This window comes from Benincasa hispida, chromosome 4 (assembly GCF_009727055.1).
Source record: "Benincasa hispida cultivar B227 chromosome 4, ASM972705v1, whole genome shotgun sequence".
In the NCBI taxonomy this organism is placed as follows: Eukaryota; Viridiplantae; Streptophyta; class Magnoliopsida; order Cucurbitales; family Cucurbitaceae; genus Benincasa; species Benincasa hispida.
The window spans coordinates 42,046,681-42,070,783 of record NC_052352.1 but is presented as its reverse complement, the minus strand read 5'-3'; the positions used below and the strand labels follow the sequence as shown (position 1 = coordinate 42,070,783).

General features: G+C 35.1%; 1 protein-coding gene across 1 annotated transcript; it reads right to left on the bottom strand.

Moving 5' to 3' along the window:
• Nucleotides 1–1,242: 1,242 nt before the first annotated feature.
• Nucleotides 1,243–21,361, bottom strand: LOC120076205. Its single transcript, XM_039029971.1, has 5 exons — nucleotides 21,229–21,361; nucleotides 21,055–21,165; nucleotides 20,706–20,785; nucleotides 19,827–20,301; nucleotides 1,243–1,334 (listed from the first exon to the last, which is right to left on the bottom strand). The coding sequence occupies exons 1-5, from the start codon at nucleotides 21,359–21,361 to the stop codon at nucleotides 1,243–1,245; spliced, it is 891 nt and encodes a 296-aa protein (XP_038885899.1).
• Between the last annotated feature and the right edge of the window lie 2,742 nt (nucleotides 21,362–24,103).

Sequence of the window (24,103 nt, the reverse complement as noted above, 5' to 3'; positions counted from 1 at the left end):
AAGTTCCCACTGACCCTCTAATGAATAATTTGATTCATAATACTCATGAATCAAGTTCTTTCTCTATCATGAGAAGACGGGGCCTCGATTGTTCAAGACCTTAAATCAGTACTTAAGAGAGCAACCTATCTTCTAACCTAAAATTGGGTAGGAGTGAATTCCATCTTGTAGGGCTATGTCCCCAGCTATTCATTCGGTCTTATAAACAAAATAGAAGGTTTATTGAGCAGGTTATTGGACTACTCTCACCCATGCAGATCAAAGGATAATCCTCAAGAAACAGAAGTTCATAGCTAGCTCAGGATTAAGATCAAGTTATCCTAGGTTACTTAAAATGAAATAGACAATTTTAACATTAAACGGTCGTTATAAAGAAAAATGACTATTTTGTGGTCCAGTCTATATGCAAACTCATTGCATAGGTTAACTCCACTCACATGTCTCTACATGAATGATCTGTGGATCACATCATTTGTATTACCTACAAAATGGGTCGCATCCAATAGTGTTACCAGGATGAGATACTCAATTTTCATCCATATACTTATTAGACCATTTAGACTATATACTATTAATTTGATCTTGTTTATGTCACCACATAAAGTTAAAATATTCACACTATAGCCATGAATATGTTTATTGGATTTTCATAATAGAATGCAAAATCAACAACTTTATTGAATAAATTACCCAATAATATTTTATTGATAAATAGAATATTTAACACGAACTGCGAGTTCTAGGACATTCCCAACAATCTCCCACTTGGATTAAAACTCCAGTGAGAACAAATATATACAATACAATGTGGAGAAACATAAAGGGAAAATACAATAAACTAGAGCATCTCTGATACCATAGATATTCTCCCACTTGCACTAGATTACATCACTCGAAGTCCTAGTCCAACCAGGTGGCCCTTAAACACTTTAGCCGAGAGGGCCTTTATAAATGGATCATTAAGGTTGTCTTCAGAGGCTATCTTTGTGACGATCACATCTCCTCGGTGTACTATATCTCTGATGAGATGGTACTTTCTCTCAATATGTTTTCCACATTTGTGACTCCTTGGTTATTTTGAGTTGGCAACAGCACCACTATTGTCACAATATAGTGTGATAGGTAGGTGCATATCTGGAACTACTTCCAAATCAGCCATACTGCTTTTTTAGCAGCTTCACATGCGGTCACATATTCTGCTTCCATTGTGGAGTTAGCGATACAACTTTGCTTAATGTTTCTTCAACCTATAGCTCCTTCATTGAGAGTGAAAAATGATCCTGAAGTAGATTTCCTTGAATCTACATCAGTATAGAAATCAGAATCAGTGTATCCTGTGAGGATCAAATCCTTAGGTCTATACACAAGCATATAGTCCCTCATTCTCCTTAGATACTTGAGGATGGTTTTTACAGCAGTCCAATGACTGTGTCCTGGATTGGATTGGAACCTGCTGACGATTCCAATTACAAAGCATATGTCAGGACGTGTACATAACATTGTGTATATCAAACTCCCAACTGCAGATGCATATGGAATTCTTGTCATTTCCTCAACATCTTGAGGTATCTTAGGACACTGTTCCTTTGACAAATGAATTCCATGTTTAAAAGGTAACATACCTCTTTTGGAATTTTGCATATTATATTTTGATAATATCTTGTCAATATAAGATGCTTGAGATAGTGCTAGAGTTCTATTCTTTCGATTTCGAAATATCTTTATTCCTAGAACGTATTGAGCATCACCCAAATATTTCATTTGGAGTTGTGTTGCTAACCATCTCTTTACATCAGTAAGGAAGCTTGTCTCATTCCCAATGAGCAAGATATCATCAACATAAAGAACTAAGAATGCTACAGTCTTGTTGGCTATCTTCTTGTATACACAAGGTTTGTCAACATTCTGTTCAAAGTTATAAGATTTGATCGCAGTATCAAACCTAATATTCCAGGATCGTGAAGCTTGTTTTAATCCATAAATGGACCGTTTAAGCTTACAGACTTTCTATTCCTATCCTTTTTTGATGAACCCTTCTGGTTGAGACATAAAAATACTTTCATTAAGATAGCCGTTTAGAAAAGCTATCTTGACATCCATTTGCCATATTTCATAGTCATAATATGTGGCAATGGAAAGAAGTATTATAATTGACTTTATCATGGCAACAGGAGAAAAAGTTTCTTCATAATCAATCTCTTCTCTTTGAGTAAAACCTTTTACCATGAGTCTGGTTTTATAGGTTTGCACCTTGCCATTTTGGTCTCGTTTCCTCTTGTAAATCCATTTTCAACCTATAGGTGTAACCCCATGTCAAGTTCCCAGACATATTTGAATAAATAGACTCCATTTCAACGTCCATGGTTTTTATCCACTGTTCCCTGTCAACATCTTCCATTGCCTTTTTAAAGGTTAATGGATCCTCTAAATCATCATCTTGTATGATGTTTTGAGTTTCTATTAAACCCATATAGCATTCAGGTTGTTGAATAACCCTCCTACTACGTCGAGGCATCCTCAACTCTTGGGATGGACGTGACGGGACAATAATAGTTGTTGATGGACCAGCTTGATCAACACCTCTTGTTGATATTTCAGTAGTATCTTTGGTCATTTCTTGCAATATTAGTTTACTGCGAGGTAGATGATTTTTTATATGATCTTCTTCCAAGAATATAGCGTTTGTCGATACAAATACTTTATCTTCTTAGGGATCATAAAACAATCCTCCTTTCGTTTCTTTGGGGTATCCTACAAAAAAGGCATAATTTCGAACGTGTTTCCAATTTCCTAGGATTTTATACAAACACATGTGTTGGACAACCCCAGATACGAAAATGACGTAAACTAGTTTTACGTCCTTTCCATAATTCATACAGTGTTTTTGAAACACTTTTTGAAGGAACAACATTTAGAATAAATACGACAGTCTGTACTGCATACCCCAAAAATAATTGAGGTAACTGAGCATAACTCATCATCGATCGGACCATGTCTAACAAGGTTCGATTTCTCCTCTCGGCAACACCATTTTGTTGCGGTGTTCCAGGTGCTGTGAGCTGGGATTGAATTCCATGATCTACAAGATAGTTCTAGAATTGTAAATCCATATACTCACACCTCGATCAGATCGAAATGTTTTAATTCTTTTACTTAAACAAATTTTCTGTCTCAGTCTTAAATTCTTTGAACTTTTCAAGAGTTTCAGACTTATGACTAATTAAGTAAATGTAGTCATATCTAGAGTAATCATCAATCAAACTGACAAAATACTGATAGCCTCCTCGTGCTCTTATATTCATCGAACCACATAGGTCTGAATGTATAAGTTCGAGAGGCTCTTTAGTATGAAGACCTTTGTCAGAAATAGATCTTTTTGTCATTTTTCCCTCAAGACATGATTCACATGAAGGTAAAGAACTATCTTCTAACTGATTTAGATGACCGTTTTTTACTAATCACTCAATCCTGTTGAGATTAATGTGACCAAGTCTGAGGTGCCAAAGATAGGCATTAGGAGAAATTTTCTGTTTCTTGTTTTGAGTCTCAGCCATTTTAATTTTCTAATAAAATTAATAAATAATTATTTAAATAATTCAATTAATTCTAATTGATTTAATATCAAATTTTAAGGCCGCCTTGGCCTTTCCCTTACTCTTCCCAATAGAGGGAGCCTTCCCTTTTCCTCCTTTCTTCCTCTGGACCTTTTTAAGGCCAGAAACTAAGGATACAAACTTAGTTCCTGAGGATGAACCCTTACGAAACTTTCTAGAATGGGCAACATTTGCCTCTCCTTCTACCGGTCCCTTACCTTTCATAAGAGACTGGTAGGTCTGCAACTCATTCAGGAGAGTCGTTATGGTGTACTGGATTTTATTTATAACCGCATTGATACGAAATTGAAGAAAGCTCTTCGGAAGAGATTCCAGAATAAAAACACTTGACTTTGCTTGTCAATGACCGCCTCGTTCATTTGACCCACTTTGAAGTCGACCAAGAGGTCGAGAACATGTTCTCTAACTGATTGCCCTTCCTTCATACGTGCATTATAAACGTATCTGGGGACCTCGTGCCAGATCTGAATGGATGGTTGCCCAAACATACCCTGGAGGGACTCCATGATTTCACGAGCAGTGACCATGGCCTCATACTTCTTGTTGAGTACATCAGATAGACTCGCCAAGATATAGACTCGGGCCTTTTCATTGGCCTCTGTCCAACGGTCATATGCCTCCCTAACATTTAGAGGTGCATTTTGAGTGAGGACCTGAGGACACTCCTCAGTTAAGATAAACCACAGATCATCGATAATAAGAATCGTATTCAAGTTCGATTTCCACGTCACATAATTTTCATCGGTTAATTTCTCATTTTTAAGTAAAGCGATAATTGAGGAAGACATGATGAAAAACAAACAAACAAATGACCATTTTAGTTATCTTTGTCTTAACCCATTGCACAAAACATCTAATCAGTTTAGAGAAAACAAGCAATCATAGAACCCTAAATAAACTATCGGTTCGGTTTTTGCAACGATACTTCAGAGGTTTAGAACAATAGCTACCGAAGGGTGATCAACTATCCCTCCCCTGAATTGAGACTATCTCAGCTAATTACTAATTCCAAAATAACTCTTATTCATATAGTTCTTAGCTACCGTTAGTTTGGTCAAGGATTTATTAACTCATTTAATTCATCCTATAAGTGCAACCCTTTCATTTTCGAATTTCAAAGGTATGCTTCAACAAGCTACCGTTAGGAAAGACAATTGTTTAAAATTAACCTAAGAAATCTTATCCATTTATGGAGTTCGCGTTGTTTCGAAACCTATGATCACGCCTTCCGAAGGGATGGTCACTTTAGGACGACACACAAGCGACTCATAAGAATCTCACAATGTAACCTAATGAAGGAGACCGTAAGATACGTTGACACGTGTCTTTCTCCCACTTACTATGAACATTTCCCCTATTCACTTTGATATTGACCCATGCAAAAACTTTTCGAAGGGAGGCCGTGCCCAGGGCGACATGAAGCCGAGCATGGATCTCATCGTGTGAACTCTTAGGGACGTGAGAGCTTAAAAATGATGTAACATATATACCATTTTTCTCCCACTAAAATGTTCTAATTATCTTAGGATTTTGTTACACTTAGTTAAATTCCGACTAATGAATCTATCTAAGTCTATGTCTATTATAACTCTTATAATAAGGTCTTTATCCTAAAGTTCTAAGTTTATTAAACCATTTAATTTACCTAGTGACATTGCATGCTGATAGGACCTCGGTTAATTCAACTCAGGTTCCGATCCAGTTCCCAGTCAGGAGGTGTTACGTAAACCATCAACTTAAATGCAAGTCTAGACAGAACTGTATCGGTTGAGTTCCCTTATAACCTTAATCTTTTTTGTCCTAGTTAGTCTATTTTAAAAGAAACTAAGTAATTATTCTAATCTAATTAGAAATGAGATCTTAGGTTTCATTAATTTTAAACAATTTAAAATTTTAAAAAAATATTTTTTTCCTAAGATCCTATGTTTGCATGTAACTCTTTATTATAGGTTAATGGTTGTTAATCATTAATTTTTATAACTATTACAAATTTTAATGATTAGTCCTATAACACGCTCACTATGGTTTTAATTAATTAACAATCATATTCTAATTTAAAAAAAAAAAAATCATATTACATGCATTTCATGACTTTAATATAACCATTAGATTAAGCTATGGATGTGTCATGCTTAATGCATATTGATTTCCAATTAAATATTACACTTATATAAAATTATGAAAATCAACCAAGCATATTCATATACATTAATAAATATAACTAACTATATTTTCTAATTAATGTCATGCAACATACTTCTGTAATTTTATATATTTAACATATCATATACATTAAATAAATCTTGAAATTATAAATCATGCATTTCATACCTTACATTATAACACTTATAATATATAAAAAATGCATGAACATGCTTAACCTAAGGTGAGATTTATTTAAATGACATCCACAAAGCATTTAAATAGCAAATGAACCTCCAATTTTTTTGCCCCTAGGATAAAATAAAACAATAAATTACACTAATTTAGCTAATTTTATCCTACAATTTCTTCTATCGCTCTAGAACCAGACCAGACCAACCTGAACCAGCCTGAAATGGATCACCAACCTACAAACCAAGCCAAGCCAATCGAATCGGTCCACCAACTGAACCGCAGTCGAACCAGACCCGCTTTGAATTCTCTGCAGAATTGTGCAGGGAAGCAGAATGTTGACATGAACCCTAATTCTAAACCCGGACTTACAGAAGAACGATTTACAACAATAATACTAAAAAACACAAGGGCCTTTACATTGATCATATCAAAATTGTAAATCTAAGGTCAAATATTGTAGAAAACATTCAATTGCAAACTATAATATTCATATAATGCAGTAAATACCAAACCAATGAAAAAAAATTAAATGGCCAAATTGATAATATGATTTGGCTCGGATACTAATTGAAAGGATGAAAATCCTAAGTCAAAAGTCAAAACACAGATCCCAAACATATTTAAAATTGGCATTTAAAATAGAACAATTTTACATTGGAATAAAATAGAAAAAAGATTAACCATGCAATTCAAAAACGTAATTATACAGGGAAGAAATCTTACCTTGCAAACCTTTTGATAGTAGAATTTCTCTATTGGGAATTGGGATTGGACACCACCACTTGGAGTCTTCCCTAGGAAATTGAGGAGACGGGAATTGTGGGATCTTTTTTTTTTGGGGGGGGGGGGGGGGAGGGAGAAAGAAGACAAAAAACGCGAAGAGTTTTTGATTATCGATCAGTTGATCTTCTCAGCATTTTTTTATTTTGTTTGATACAGAGAGAATGGGAGAGAGGGTGAAAGTGAGGAGATGTGTGATCCATCCCACGTCTCTAGTAACTCTAGCTCCCCTACGTGGGAGTTACATTTTATTTAATTAAATTAAATTAAAACTATTTATTTAATTAAATTAAAATTAAACTATTTAATTTAATTTAATTAAATAAATAAAAATAACAACCATTTAAATCATATTTAAATGATTCCCTCTCATATAACCTATAGTTTTAATGTGTGTCTAATGTGTATTAATTTTAACCTATAGTTTTGATTTAATTAAATTAATTAAATTCAAAATTCAATTAAATTAAATAATTAATTAATTCTTCAATTAATTAATCATCCATTTAAATATCACATATTTAATTTAAATTTCTCACTTGAATCATATTCAAATATCTTTCTCTCATTTAACCTATAGTTTTAATGTGCATCCAATGCACACTATATTTTAACCTATAGTTTTCAATATGAATCTTATTCATATTAAATTAATATCTGAACTCCTTCCAAATATTTCGTTCTCTCATTTATTTACTTTGAATCATATCCAAAATTAGTAATAAAGTCTAAAAATAAAATTTATATTAAAATGTATCAACATACATTAAAAAATTCCCAACTCTGAATTTGAACATTTCAAATTCAATTTAATGACAAATTATCTCAATACCCTTTAGAAGCTAGGAATGGGACCTAATGGACCTGCAGATCAGAAACTCCAACGATGTGAGATCAATTGGCTAAACTCATTAACCAAATTAATCAATATTCGTTAACTGTGGGTACACCCCACTAAAGACACACAGCTGCATTCTTCTCACTATAGATATGTTTTTGTATCCACGGATATAGACCAATAACAGGAAGTTAGTCCTTCATGAGTGTTCGTAACACCAGCTGAGTCAAATTACCGTTTTACCCCTAGATTACCTCTACATCCTTAAGTACTAGTGCTCCTCTAATGAACAACCTGTTTATGGTCCAACCATTAAATAGAAACTCCTTGTTCGGGCCAGTGAGAGGGTAAGACCTTTTATTCAAGTCTCAGAGAAACCACTTAAGAGAACACTCATCGAATTAGCCTGTAGTCGGGAAGGAGTGAAATCCATATTGTATAATTATGTTCTCAGCTACCCACTAGGTCTTATATGGTAAGCATATTGAGTCGGCGAACTGGCCACTCTCATCCATACAAATTAAAGGACAATCTCTCATGAACAGGAGTTTATAATATACTTAGAAGTAAGACTAAGTTGCCTAGGTCATCTTATTGAAATAGAAACCTAACTAGTCAATGGAGTTACATCTAGTGGTTACTATTTCACAATCGGGTCTTATGCACACTCATCGTCCAGGATACCCCAACTCACGTGTCTCCTACACGAACACATTGGATCACTGCGTTTGTATCAAATATAAAGTGGGTCGTATCCATAGTGTTACCAGGATAAGGTACCCAACCTTACCCTTATACTATAGACCCTTTAAGTTGTATCTTGAACATTGATCCTTATATGTCTCTACATACACTTCAAGACTCATAAGACAACCTAGGATGTTAGTTTATTGGACAAAATTAAACAAAATATCAATAACACTTATTGAGAAAAACATTAATATCTATTTATTAATGTCGTACATTTAATTACATTCACTATCTACGAGTTTTAAGGCACAAAACCCAACATATTTATCTTGTAATAGTTAGTTTTTTTAAATAATAGGTGTCCAATCCCCGTTCAGTAATTGCTTTTAATTTTGCATGTGATGTATGATTTAATTTTATTATTATATGCCATAATGTATGTCATAGTATAAAATCCCACCATAAGTTATGCATTTAATTTCATGCATCATATTATAAATGTTATAATTTTAGATGCATGATTTAATTTTATAGCATGCTCATGCATCATATAATATAAATATTATAATTTATGTATGCATCATTTATATTATAATTGTTATAATATGTAGTTCAATGTATGTATGGATGTATGTTATAGTATGTATCATTACCTAATTATATTAATGTTATATATGTTAGTAATGAAATGAAATTGCATGAAGCATGACACTACCTTAGATAATTTCTAAATGTTATAATTTACTAAAGTATGTCAAAATTGTATGTTTTAATTTGTATAATTTGTTTATAATGGTTATAACTAAATGAAAGTATAAATTAAAATTGGTCATTCAAAATTGCATGCAAATCTTAGGTTAAAATCATCTTTTAAATTTTTTTTAAAACATGATTCATATAGACCTAAGATCACTTTTCTAATGAGATTAGAATTATAGGTTTAATCTTTTAATCAGTTTAATAGGATTAAATTGGTTCTTAATTAAAAGATTAACATTGTAAAAAATATATCTATAAGGGAGCTTTTGTCTAAGGCTAGTTCTGTCTAGGCTGGGGTATTAAAATTGACGAAAACATAATACCCCTACTTGGGAACTTACCTGAAAATGTGAATTAGATAGATTTGTTACAAGCATGCAATATTTTATTAAAGTTTGTTAAAGTGTTTAATAGACCTTAATCAAAATTGTTTAACTATCCAAAGGTAAGTGTTGTTTTTGGGCAAATTAAACATTTACTTAGTTAAAATCAGTAGCCAAATTTTCCTAAGTTAATTAACCCTAGGTAAAATACTCAGTGGGAGGAAAATGGGGTATATGAAACTTCATTTTTTCTCTTCACATTTCTCTCTAAAAGTTCACACCGTGAGATCTATATGCAACCTCGAGGCACCTTGAGTGTCTACTACAGATGGCGTTTGTATAGATCAATATTAAGGTGAATGGACATAGTGTTTATAGTAAGTGGGAGCAAGAGGTGTGATAATACATCCCTCGATCTCTCTCATTAGTTTGAAGTAAAGTTTCATGCACAGCCTCGTGAAAGGCTTTCTACCAATGACCGGAGACCAGAAAGGGGAATCGAGAGATAAGCCTTGAGCGGTCAGACCAATTATGATCGATTCGCTAAACATTCGACGATTCGAGATGAGTCGTTAAAAGAAGGGCGATAGAGAAAGGTGGAAGGAAGACAGCCTCTCATGCATTACCAGAAGGGTGTCCCCCTAAAGATGGCATTGTTGCTTGATGCTTTATTCAAACTCTAGAAATGGATAGGATTATTTTAACTTCATGTCCCAATCAATTTTTCCCTACGGTTGGTTCATTGGGGTGGACTTTAGAATCTAAAATGAGGGGTTATACTTACAAGAAATGTTAATTGAGTTTAACAATTTCTGGACCGAACAATGGTGGCTAATAGTTATAGTAATAAGGAGTCGTTCTGTCTATTGGTTGAGATTATCTCATTCCAATGAAGAGGCACCTAATCACCCTATGGTGGTTTTTGTCCTAGCTCACTGAAACATCATTGCAAAAAAGATGTTATTTAGAGTACATAAGACTATTTTGCTCAAATTGATTGGTTTGTCTTAAGTGGTTTACTGCAAATATACTAATATAAATAATTTGTATGGTTTTAGCAAACTTATTACAATATGACTTCCGCAATGCTTAATTTCCTCGTCACTGATAAATTAACGGTCAAAAATTACACTTCTTAGAAAAATACGATCAACATAATCCTAATCATCGATGACCTCCGTTTTGTCCTAATGAAGGAATGTCCTCCCATTCCAACTCTAAATGCTGCTCAAAATGTTCGAGAAGCATACGAGCGATGGACACGGACAAACGAGAAGGTTCGAACGTACATCTTGGCAAGCCTTTTCGAAGTCTTGGCCAAGAAGCATGAGCCATTACTCATGACTCATGAGATTATAGAGTCCCTGAGGGGAATGTTCAGACAACCGTCCGCACAGCTCAGGCATGACGCTCTCAAACACATCTTCAATGCCCATATGCAAGAAAGGGCATCTGTTCAAGAATATGTTCTCAACATGATGGTCCACTTCAACGTGGTGGAGATGAATGAGTCTGTCATCGATGAATCCAGCCAAGTTAGCTTCATTATGGAATCTTTACCTGAAAGTTTCCTTCAATTCTGTAGCAATATTGTTATGAACAGGATTGATTACAACCTGACCACCTTGCTCAACACGTTACAGACCTTTCGGCGCTTGATGAAAACCAAAGAACAGAAGGGTGAAGCAAATGTTGCTTCATCCTCTAAGAAGTTCCACAAAGGTTTGACCTCTGGGACAAAGTTTGTGTCTTCTTCTTCTGTCACCAAAAAGTAGAAGAAGAAGAAAGGTAGAAAAAGGAAAGCTAACACATCAGTTGTTTTCCAAAAGGCAAGAAAGCCAAGGTTGCAAAGGGAATCTATTTCCATTGTAACTAGGAGGGACATTGGAAGAGGAACTATCCCAAATACTTGACGAAAAAGAAGAAGGCCGAGCAAGGTAAATATGATTTACTTGTTTTGAAAACCTATTTTGTGGAGAATGATGATTGGTCTAGATAATTGATTCGGGCCCCCCGAAAATTAGTTCCTGGCATCAACTGAAAGCTGAGGAGATGACGATGTGGGTTGGAACTGGGCACGTCATCTCAGATGTGGCATTGAGAGGTTTCTAGCTGACTGGACAGAATAAACATATTTTACTAAAAAAATGTATATATAGTTTCTTGTTTTGGGGTTGATGCCCTAAATCTCGTAGGGTCCCATAGTTTGAAATTGTAATGTACAAACATTTTATTTATGTAATAAAATATGTGATGTTTTATTTCAAAATTAGTTGCATTAAACCAAAACCAATAAACTAACATCCATGGTTATCTTGTAGCTTAACATGTACGTAGAGACATACGGGTGGATCATGTTTAAGTGATAACCTAAATGGTCTATAGTAGATGGATAAGGCAGGATACCTTATTTTTTTTTGACATTATGAGTATGGCCTACTTTGTAGATGTTACAATTGTTGTAAAGTACTACAAATGATCTAATCCTGAACATTCATGTAGAGATAGGTGAGCAAGGATATTCTATACAAAGGAGCTTGTATAAGACCGTACCACGAATTGTTTAGTTTCATTACGTCGTTCATAATAGAGACTTACATTTCGTCAAGATAACCATAGATAACATGACCTGAATCCTGGGTGAGTTGTGAACTCCTGTCCATAAGGACGGTTCTTTGATTTGTATGGGTGAGAGTGGCCAGATCACCGACTCAACATGCCTACCATTTTGAGGATTCGTCTGATTAGGGAGCTGAGAACACAACTACACAAGAAGGAATTCACTCCTTCCCCGATGTCGAAGTAAATAGATAAATTGCACTCTTAAGGGTTGATTTCGGGGCTTAAACAATGTGGTGCCACACCCTCTCCTGGCCCGAGAGGGGTTTAGTCGTAGTTAGGCTATGATTTATTGTTTCTTAGAGGGATCAGTGGTACTTAAAGAGTTAGATGTAACTACAAGGGCAAAATGGTAATTTTGGCCTAGCTGTATTTACGAGCAATTTGTGAAGGGTCATCATACTGTTGATTGGTTATATCCAATGGACACAAAAATACATCTATAGTGCGAAGAGTGCAGTTGTCGGTCTTTAGTGAAATGCCCGACAGTTAACCAATGGTGAATAATTTAATTAATTATTCACATACCTTGGAGCTTCAAGCTACAAGTCCATGAGGTCCCTTCAGTAGCTCAATGGGAATAAATGAGAATCAGTTTTTGGATTAATTTGAATTGTTCAAATTAATTGAGGGAATTTATTATATATGATATAATTAATTAAATTTTAATTATATGTGATATAATTATTATAATGTATTTGATACATTATAATATTAACTATTTATGAGAGGAAATAAATATTTGAATGTGATTCAAATGTTAATTATATGAATTGGATTCATATTGATAAATTTAATATAAATGTGATTTATATTAAATGTCATTGGTGAGATAAAGGAAACTATAGGTTATATGTATATGATACAATACTATAGGTTATATGTTATATTTGATATAACATATAGTTTAATATATATCATATGATAAGGTAGTTATCATATTAATATATATTAAATTATTAATTAATTAATTTAATTTATTATTTTTTTAAATTATTAATGGGAGGGAGTTGCAACTCCCTTCCTCCTCTTTCTCTCCTGATCGTGTGAATGGGATCAGTGGTTCTTCTTTCCCCTATGTAAAAATAGAAAAACACACAGAGAGCTGCTCTCAGAGAAAAAAATCTCAGAATTCATCACCATCCTCTCATTTCTATCAATTCTCTTCCCTCTCAATCCAAAATCACCAGAGTCCACAACTCCTAGATTCTCACCAGAGAATACCGAGATAATCTTATGGTCGTGCCCTTTCTGATTTTGGGATTTTGTTTGAAGATAGTCTTCAAAGGTAAGGGTTTTCTAAACCCTATTTGTTTTTTGTTGTAATTAGCATGCTATATTTTTATATGTAAATGCATAATTCTTTCTTCCTCTGTAAAATTGTAATTCTGTAAAAATTGGGAAGATTGGGACAATTCATCGCTTCCGCTCAAGGACCATTCATTGGGATCCTTCACTTGGTTTGAAGATGAACTTAATTTCTATAAAGTGTTTATTAGAACAAAGTTATTGTATATATTTCTCTGTAAATAAAGTATTTATTTCAAATAATAGTGTCAATATTTGTTCTGCTGAAATGGAAAACAATCTTTATGTGCTAAGAACGTTAGCAACTAAAGCTCTCCATAATACTGAAATGTTTAAAACTGCAGTAACTCAAAATAAAAGACTTAGAATTTCTTCTAAAGAAAATTTCCAACTTTTGCACCTGAGATTAGGACACATCAATCTCAATAGGATTCAGAGGTAGATGAAGAATGGACTTCTAAACAAGTTAGAAGAAAATTCTTTACTTGTGTGTGAGCCATCCCTTGAAGGAAAAATGATTAAATGACCTTTTGTTGATTTATCTGTAGTATCTTTGGTTGATTTATCTGTAGTATCTTTGGTCATTTCTTTCAATATTAGTTTATTGCGAGGTTGATGACTTCTAATATGGCCTTTTTCCAAGAATGTAGCATTTGTCGAAACAAATACTTTATCTTCTTGGGGATCCAACAATCCTCCTTTTTTTTCTTTTGGGTATCCAACAAAGAGGCATAATTTTGAATGTGATTCCAATTTCTTAGGTTTTTGTACCAATACGTGTGTCGGACATCTCCGGACCTGAAAGTAATGTAAACTACCTTTACGCCCTTTCCATAACTCATACGATGTTTCAGAAACACTTTTTTAGGGAACCATGTTCATAGTATACTGCATACCCCTAAAAGGATTGAGGTAATTGAGCAAAACTCATCATTGATCGAACCAGGTCTAACAAGGTTCGGTTTCTCCTTTTTGCAACACTGTTTTGTTGTGGTGTTTTAGGTGCTGTGAGTTGGAATTGAATTCCATGATCTACCAAATTGTTCTGGAATTGTAAATCCATATACTCACCACCTCGATCTGATCAAAGTGTTTTAATTCTTTTACCTAATAAGTTTTCTATTTCAGTCTTGAAATCCCTGAAATGTTCAAGGGTTTCAGACTTGTGACTTATTAAGTAAATATAGTCATATCTAGAATAGTCATCAACAAAATTGACAAAATATTCATATTCATCTCGTGCTCTTACATTCATTAGACCACAATGGTCTGAATGTATAAGTTCAAGAGGTTCTTTGGCACAAAGACCTTTTCCAGTAAAATATTTTTTAGTCATTTTTTCCTTAAGACATGACTCACAAGGAGGTAAAAAATTGTCTTCTAACTGATTTAGATGACCGCTTTTAACTAATCTCTCAATCCCGTTGAGATTTATGTGACCAAGTCTGAGATGCCAAAGATAGGCGTTAGGAGAACTTTTCCATTTTTTGTTTTGAGTTTCTGCCATTTTAAACATCTCTATATTTAAAATGGCTTTGCTTCTGTTGGTTTTAACACATGCAAGTTATTTTCAAGTCTAGCAGAATAAATATGAAACCTCTTGAAAAAATGAACACTTTATATTACTCAAAAGATACTTTATGACATATTTTCAAGTAGCAGAACATGGGAGATAAGTTTTCTTTTTCATCTTTGGTACATAATATACATTTCTTGAACAAGAACAAAGAATCTCAAAAAAAAAAAAAAAACTTGACATCTCTCACTGTTTCTGCTGAAATGACTTCCCATGTTCCCACCTTGAAAGTCATTCATACTCTGAGAGTTGTTTCCAAGAACTACTTTCCTATAGAAAAGTGCAAAGATGGTTAGCGACTCCTGAATCTAATATCTAGGTCGAGTGAGAATTTTCCACTAAACATGTTTCAATTACAAGTAAATCTTATTTATCTTTATTTTCCTTTTCCTCTTTCTTCTCAGCTAAATACTTCGGGCAGTTCTGTTTCTAGTGTCCGTCTTCTCCACAATGGAAACATTTTCCTTTGGAAGCCTTGTTTTTCTTTGCAGTGGATTGTTTATTCGTTTTTCCCTTTTTCTTCATATGTACACTTTTGTCTTTAGATGAAGAAGGGACAAACTTCTTTTTGTCAGCAGGTTTCGTTTCTGACAAAGAACCCTTCAGAAATTTCTTTTGTCGTGAAACAACATTTGCTTCACTTTCTTTCAATTTCATCATTGACTAATAAGTTTGTAGTTCATTTAATAAAGTATTCAAATTGTAACCTATTTTATTCATTATGGCATTCGTAAGAAAGGTTAGGTAGCTCTTCGGAAGAGACTCTAATATCATACTAACTTGACTAGTTTTGCCTATGGTAGCCCCGTGAGCTTCAGCGACATTAAAATGAACCATCATATCTAGAACATGTTCCCTGATATTGGTTCCATCTTTAATTTGTGAGTTATAAACATACTTTATAGCCTCGTGTCGAACAGAAGATGATGGTTGCCTAAACATATCCTGTAATGACGACATAATTTCACGGGTTGTGGGCATGGGTTCATGTTTCTTGTTGAGCACATCGAATATGCTCGCCAAGATATAGGCCTTTACCTTTTCATTCGCCCTTACCCACCTATCATAAGCATCTCGAACGCTTCGATTTGTCGTCGAACTGGGAATAGGAGGACATTCCTCCGTTCACAAAAACCTCAGATCATCAACTACTAATATTGTGTTTAAATTTGAACTCCAATTGGAATAACCCTCTCCGTTAAATTTGTCAAAAACTAGAAATTGTATTATTGAGTTTGACATGCTAAAAATTTTTAACAAATTATATTAATAAAGTGCATTTAAATCCAATTTTTAGCAAAAAAAACTAATAAAGTACCCATAGATCTTTATTTATTTACAACGATACTATAGTGAGTTAGAATAAGTGCTACCTGAGGCAGTCAAATATTCCTTCACTAAAGCAAGACATTTTGACTAAATACTGTCTCCAGTATATCTCATATTTTAACAGTCATTTAGCTACCGTTTTTCAGTCAAGAACTTACTAACACTTAGTAATTCTGTAAATGTGACCCGCCATTTTCAAATCTTATAGAACGGTATGAACATGTTCCCGAATTGGAAGACAATGTGCAAGACAGAACTATCATATCACACCCCATCCCAGACTACTCTCTGAGTCTAGGAAAGGACATGACTGCAGTAGTTATCAACCCTTTTACTGACCCTTATTGCCTAATAACTTTAGCGGAAATAACTCTGATACCAATGTGCAAACTCATACACAGCGGATTCCTCTATGGCTAAAACATTAAGTTTACACACAAAATACTTAGAGAGATTACATTACTAGTTTCATAAGTCCCAATACCCAAAACTTAGTCCCTATATGAACAACCGTAACATGTGTACAATATTTACAGTAACCACCTAACAGATGGGTTATAACAACTTTGTCCTTGAGTGGCAGAGCAAATGCAGAACTACCTCCTGAGGATTTGACCGCTACCTGGGTGAAAGGAAAACATTTGGAAATGGGGTGAGCTTGCTAGCCCAATGAGTGACTTAAGAAAGAAAATTGATTCTCATGCAAAAGTCTCAATGAAGAGATTAAACTAAAATATAAATTTCTACAGTAACCTTGTACTGCAATATAAACATTTTCCAAGCATAAAGCATATAAAGTTGTTTTCATCATAAAACATTTAATTGTTCCTTAGTTGAGAATAACCCTGCTATGGTTAAATCCCAACGTCAACTGCTAGTCAAGAGAGAACCCTTTTGCTCAATCTCTGACTTTAACTACCTATGTACACGTGGCCATAACTAAGTACCGTCATACCTTAGGTACTTTTGCTCAGATACTTTCTCAAAACTTGTCCCTCATTATCGAGCTGCTCGGATACCTTCTCAAATGTCCCTCGATATTGAGTTTCAAGTAAAACTAGTCATACTATGACTTTCTCTTTAAAGCATGTAAAGCATAATGCATAGAAAACATGTTTTTAAAGATACTAACGCATGCTTTATGTATTTAAACACATAAATAGTTTTTCAATAAACTTTCATACATGGGATGCGTTTAAAACATAACTCATGGTTTGCTTGGAAATTACTTTGTAAAACTGGCTAGCATGAGAATAATCTTTCTTTAGAACATGGTTTCTTTAAAACATTGTAAATATTTAGTCACTCACAACTTTTAGAACTATTCCTCAAGGGTCGATATGCTTCTATTACTGGTGTCAACCCTGTGGACACAAAAGCATATATTAGCTACTAGCATAAGTCTCCCTTTTGAGACTAACCCTTAAGTAAGCTTTGCATTTAGCCTTCATCTTGAAAAATTTCACAACAACGCGCCTTACTATAGGTTTAGACATTTAGGAATTTCTTTGAGATTTGGCTCATGCAAAGCTTCCAACCACTCTTCACAAACACAACACCATTTATGCAACCAATACTTTTCTTTCTAAGTGTTCTTACAGCTGCATATGGTCGTCCTCAATGCTGCTTATGCATCCAAGACTCCACTGCAAGCTCTCCTTGGCCTACACAGCAGGTCAAATGCATGGAAAAACTCAGCTCTTGGTCTGTCCAAGCATTTCCTTCGAGTTGTCAGCTTATTCAACTCAAGCAACTGCCTTCTTGTTCATAAAATTTCAGATTCATCTTACGAAATTAATAACTCGAGTTCTAGAGCTCATATCAAGAAATTTTCTTCTACAAACTTGTTAAGAATTGTCTCAGTAATCTTACCTCAAATTTTTAGTTTTAGACTCTTCATAGTCTGTCCTAAAGACTCAATTATTTAAAACTGGCCCGGATTCACCCGAGAACAGAACCTCTGGTCCTTTTTCTTCTTCTCTAGCCTTAATCGATGAGGACTTCTTTCAGCAGTGTCACGTCTGAAAGACTCTTAGAACTTTCCAACAACACCAAGAACTCTAAATTTGCAAGGAGGAATTGATCAAACTGATCATTTGAAGTTCGACCTCCCTTTTTTGTACTACTTTCCACCGCTTCTCATTAAAGAATAGCGTGACACTTCATTTTTCATGGAGTTAAAACTAGTGCTAAGGACATATGGTGTTTTTAATCGGTGATTAATGTCGATCAATACAAGTCCAATCGTTTAGCTCACTACCCCATCATTTAGCTCATCTTTTAGTGACCTCACGATGATGCTTGTCACCCGACGATCTCGCCAACGCATAGCACACTGATGCCCATCGTGTAGCGTTGACGCCCATCATCTAGCGCCATCGCCTAGCATCATCGTCTAGCGCTGATAGTGATCGTGCAGGCCAACGTCCCAATCGCTAACACTATTCTCCATCGCATAGCGCTATCGTTTAGCATGACCCTTCGCATCGTCTAGTGCCGCACATTTCCGCACGATCGCCTACCGCATCGCTTAGCTCCCCGCATTTACTACACGATCACCTACCTCATCGCATAGCATCGCTCATTTTCTATACGATCGTCCAACGCACACAACTCCAACGCCCAGTGCCCATTGCTTTCGCACACTTAAGGTTGTCGCATGCTTTGCTAACCTCTCAAGACTTTGGTTGCCGCATACTTTCCCATGCATAGCTTTTCTCTTGGCCACACTTTGGCTTCCTTCAACGCCCAAATAACCTCTCAAATGAGCAAGGTCAACGCATGGCACAGCACTTAGTCAATTTTCTAGCCTCCAACGCATGGGTTATACTTAGCCAATTTTTCAAGCTTTACCCAAGAGTCAAGTTTTCAAGTTCAAACTTTTCTTATAACTTTTCACCCCTTTCTCTACCATTATGCATTAATTCTCTCATCAACCTACTCATCACACTGGTCTCATTAGGGAACATACATAAGTAGAGAAATTAGGGCTTAGGGTTCATATTTACCTCCCACTTAAGAAAAATTTTTCCTTGAAATTTCGCTACAAGTCCGTCAATTAAACAACTGCGGATACTTATTTCTCATTTGCTCTTCAGCTTCCCATGTAGCTTCTTCAGTGCTATGGTTTTTCCATAGTACCTTTACCAATGGTATTGTCTTATTCCTTAAGACTTGTTCTTTTCTATCAAGAATTTCCCTGGTTCCTCTTTATAAGACAAATTCTCTTTCAACTGCACCGGTTGCTCAGGCAACACATGGGAAGGATCTGGCACTACTTTCTTAGCATTGCCACATGAAACACATCATGGATATGAGATCACTTTGGAGGTAATTCCAACCTGTAAGTCATTGGGCCAACCCTTTCTATTATCTCGTAGGAATACAATGGACCTTAATTGTCAATCTATCAACAATTACTCATATACCATCATAGCTCGCTGGTGTCCTAGGTAAAAAAAATAGAAAATCCATCGTAACATGCTCCCATTTCCACTTTGGTACTGGGAGTGGATTAACCAATCCTACTGGCCTCCGTCGTTCAAGCTTAACTTGATGACACACTAAACATCTGTCAACATACTCTCCTATTCCTCTTTTCATATCAGGCCACCAGTACGACTTCTTTAATGTTCTGTACATCTTCGTACAACCTGGATGCATAGCATAAGCTGAACTATGTGCTTCTTTCAGAATAGCCTGTTTAAGTGTTAAGGTATTAGTTACACATACCCTACCTTCTTTCAGTAGCACTCTATCTGCTCTTAACTGGTAATCCATCCTCAGACCTTTACCTACTTCTTCAGCTAACTTATGAAGATCAGAATCTTTTAACTGTTCACGTAGAATATCATCTACGAGAGTAGGACCTACTTGAAATGAAGCTATCAAACCTCCTGCCTGGTCAACTGATAATACTGCTTTAGCACTATGCAACTTATGTATCAGCATACCTCTTACTGTATAGATAACAACTATGGTTGATCTGGTCTTTCGACTTAGAGCATCACCCACCACATTCACTTTACCCGGGTGGTAATCAATTATACAGTCATAATCTTTGATCAACTCGATCCATCTTCTCTGTCTCAAGTTTAGCTCTTTCTTATCAAAGATATACTTTAGACTCTTATGATCAGTGAATACATGACAATGTTCACCAAACAGGTAATGTCTTCACAACTTTAGAGCCAACACAACTGCTGCTAATCTAAATCGTGCGTAGGGTAGTTCATTCATGCTTCCTTAACTGACGAGAAGCATAGGCCACTACCTTTCCTTCCTGTCAGTACACATCCTAATGCTTGTCGAGATTCATCACAATAAACTTCAAACTCTTTACCTAGTGTAGGTAAAGTTAGCACTGGTGCTGACACTAACCTCTATTTTAACTCTTGAAAACTATGCTCGCACTCTGGCGACCACTCAAACTTCGCATCTTTTCTGGTCAAGTTTGTCAATGGTAGAGCTATCTTAGAAAATCCCTCCACTAATCTCTTGTAGTAACCTACTAAACCCAGAAAACTGTATACCTTTGTTATAGTCATGGGTCGTTCCCAGTTAACTATCGCTTCTGTCTTTTGGGAATCTACACCAACTCTGCTAGCCGAAACTATATGCCCAAGAAATACAACTTGATTTAACCAAAAATCACACTTACTAAACTTGGCATATAACTTCTTTTCTTTTAACATTTGTAATACTAACCTTAGATGTTCCTTGTACTTCTTTACACTACTAGAATATACTAGTATGTCATCTATGAAAACTATCACAAACTGATCCAGGTAAGGATGAAATATCCTATTCATCAAGTCTATAAATACCACAAGAGCATTCGTCAAACCAAACGGAATTACAAGGAACTCATAATGTCCATACCTAGTCCTGAAAGCAGAACATCTGTTTTCTTCACCTTCAACTGGTGATAACCTGATCTCAAATCTATCTTAGAAAACACCGTGGCTCCTTTTAACTGATCGAAGAGATCATCTATACGAGGCAACGAGTACTTATTCTTAATGGTCACCTTATTCAACTGTCTATAGTCTATACATAATCTGAGGGTGTCGTCTTTCTTCTTGACAAACAAGACTGGCGCTTCAGGCGACACACTGTGTCTAATGTACCCCTTATCCACAAGTTCATGTAACTGAACTTTTAATTCCTTCAGTTCTGCTGACGCCATCCTATATGGTGCCTAGGATATAGGTGTTGTACCTGGAACTAACTCAATAGTAAACTTAACTTCCCTATCAGGTGGTAAGCCTGGTAACTCTTTAGAGAACACATCTAAGAATTCTTATACCACAGGTACATCCTCAGGTCTCAGCTTCCTATCTTGTGAAACCGTCACATGGGCTAAATATGCTTCACATCCCTTACTCAGCAGCTTCCTAGCCTTCACTGCTGATATTCTCCTAGAAGTATTCTTTTACTTCTTACCAGGGTTATTTCTTTCTCACCTGGTTTCCTAAACACTATTTCTTTATTAAAACAATCCACAGCGGCATAGTGTTTACATAGGAAATTCATGCCTAAGATAACATCAAACTCTAGTAACTCTAATAGAATCAAGTCAACCCATAAACTTTGATTCCCAAGAATTACTTCACAATTTCTAGAATACTTATGTACAACTAGAGTATTTCCTACGGTGTAGAGATAAACAAATCCTCATTCATACACTCAAGCACTCTATCTATATGCAATGCACACATACTAGATATGAATGAGTGCATAGCACAAGGATCAAATAGCACATAAACGGACTAATTACTATAATGTTTTTGATACATTATAATATTAAGATTTATGAGAGGAAATAAATATTTGAATATGATTCAAATATTAATTATATGAATTGAATTCATATAGTTAACTTTAATATAAATATGATTATATTAAGAACCTTTGGAGAGAGAAAGGAAACTGTAGGTTATATTGTATGTGATATAATATTAAAACTATAGGTTATATGTTATATTTGATATAACATATAGTTTAATATATATTATATGATAAGGTATATATATATATATATAATTTAATTATTTTTTGGGAAGGAGTTGCCCTTCTTTCTCTCCATCACGTAACTGGGGCTACAATTTTTCAGGGTGAATCTTGTTCCTTTATCTTCCAGAGAAAAAACACAGAAGTGTTCTTGTGTGTGGTTTTTGCTCCAGTTCTCTAAAATTTTCTACATTCCCTCACCAAAATAGTCAGAGCCCACAAACTCCTGGGTTCTTATCCCAGAGAATATTGTGGTAGCCATTGTGGTGGTGCCCAATTGGAGTTCGAAGGAATCAATTGAAGAACCAGTCTTCAAAGGTAAGAGTTCTGAACCCTAATTTTAGTATTTTAGTTATCTATTTTCTTTAAGAGCATGCTGAAATTAAATGCATAATATTGTTGTTCATCTCTGTAAAATTATGTGTTTTGTGAAATTAGAAAATTGGGACGATCTAGTGTTATGCTCAAGGAACCCTTTTCAATAACTTCCTTAGGTCAGCTAGGGCATTGTCCTATGTTGGTCTGTAATAGTTTGTCTATGTTGTCATTAAGAGTTTTCAAGTGTATTAGGTCAATGTATTTGTATTGTCAGTGAAAGTTGTTCTAGTCCTAGATGTTAGGATTAATGTCCTAAATCTCGTGGATTTTGTAGTTTATAAATTGTATGTTTAAATTCATAAAATAAATAATTATTTTATTTGTGCATTAACTCAATCCAATAAACTAAGATCCAAGGTTATTTTATGTAACTTAAACATGTATGTGGTAGACTGTTGGGATTGGTGTCCTAATTCTCTCGGAGTCTCATTGTTTTGTAAAGATATACATTGTTTGATGAATAAAATAATTGTTATTTAATTCTAGTATTTACTCATATCCAATAAACAAAGCTCCATGGTTATCTTATGTGAACTTAAGCATGTATATGTGATATACAAGTGGATCATGCCTTAAGTGATAACCTAAATAGGTCTGTAGTATAAGGATTAAAGTGGGATACCTGATCCTAATGACACTACGGATACGGTCCGCTTTGTAGAGGTATGCAAGTGTTTTAAACTAATATAGATGACAGATCCTGACCATTCATGTGGAGACGTGCGAGCGGGGGTGTCCTATACAAATATTTTGTATAAGACTCGGACCACGACATGACTAGACTCTAAATATAACGCCATCGATACTAAAGACTTACATGTCACCTAAACGACCATAGGTGACACAACCTCAATTCTGAGTATTTTGTGAACTCTTGCCTTTAATGGCGGTCCTTTGATTAGTATGGATGAGAGTGGCCATATTGCCAACTCAACATGCCTACCTTTTTGGAGACTTGTCTGATCTGGGAGCTGGGAACTCAATCCACAAGATGGAATTCACTCCTTTCCTGAAATAGGGATAAGTAGAGAGATTGCTCCCTTAGGGCTGATTTCGGGGCTTGCCAAATGTGGAAGAGACTGCAGTCTTTAGCAGGGACTGTTGTCAACAAGTGGCCACAACTTCTCTTAGGAAGAAAGGACTCAATCATAGTAGGACTATGACTTATGTTCATTAGAGAAATCAGTGGTACTTAAAGAGTTAGATGTAACTACAGGGGCATAACGGTTATTGGCCAAGTTGTACTTACGAGCGATCTGTGAAGGATTGTCGCACTGCTGATTGGTTAAGATGGACACATAATATATCTGTGGTAAGGAGAGTTCAGCTGTCGGTCTTTAGTGAAGTGTCTGGCAGTTAACGGATGTTGAGTAATTTAATTAAAGAAGTTTAATTAATTATTCAAGTACTATTGGAGCTTCAATTTACAGGTCTATAAGGTCCTCTCTATAGCTCAACTGGGATTATTGAGAATGAATTTTAGATTAATTTGAATTGTTCAAATTAATGGAGAAAATATATGTTAAATCATATATAATAC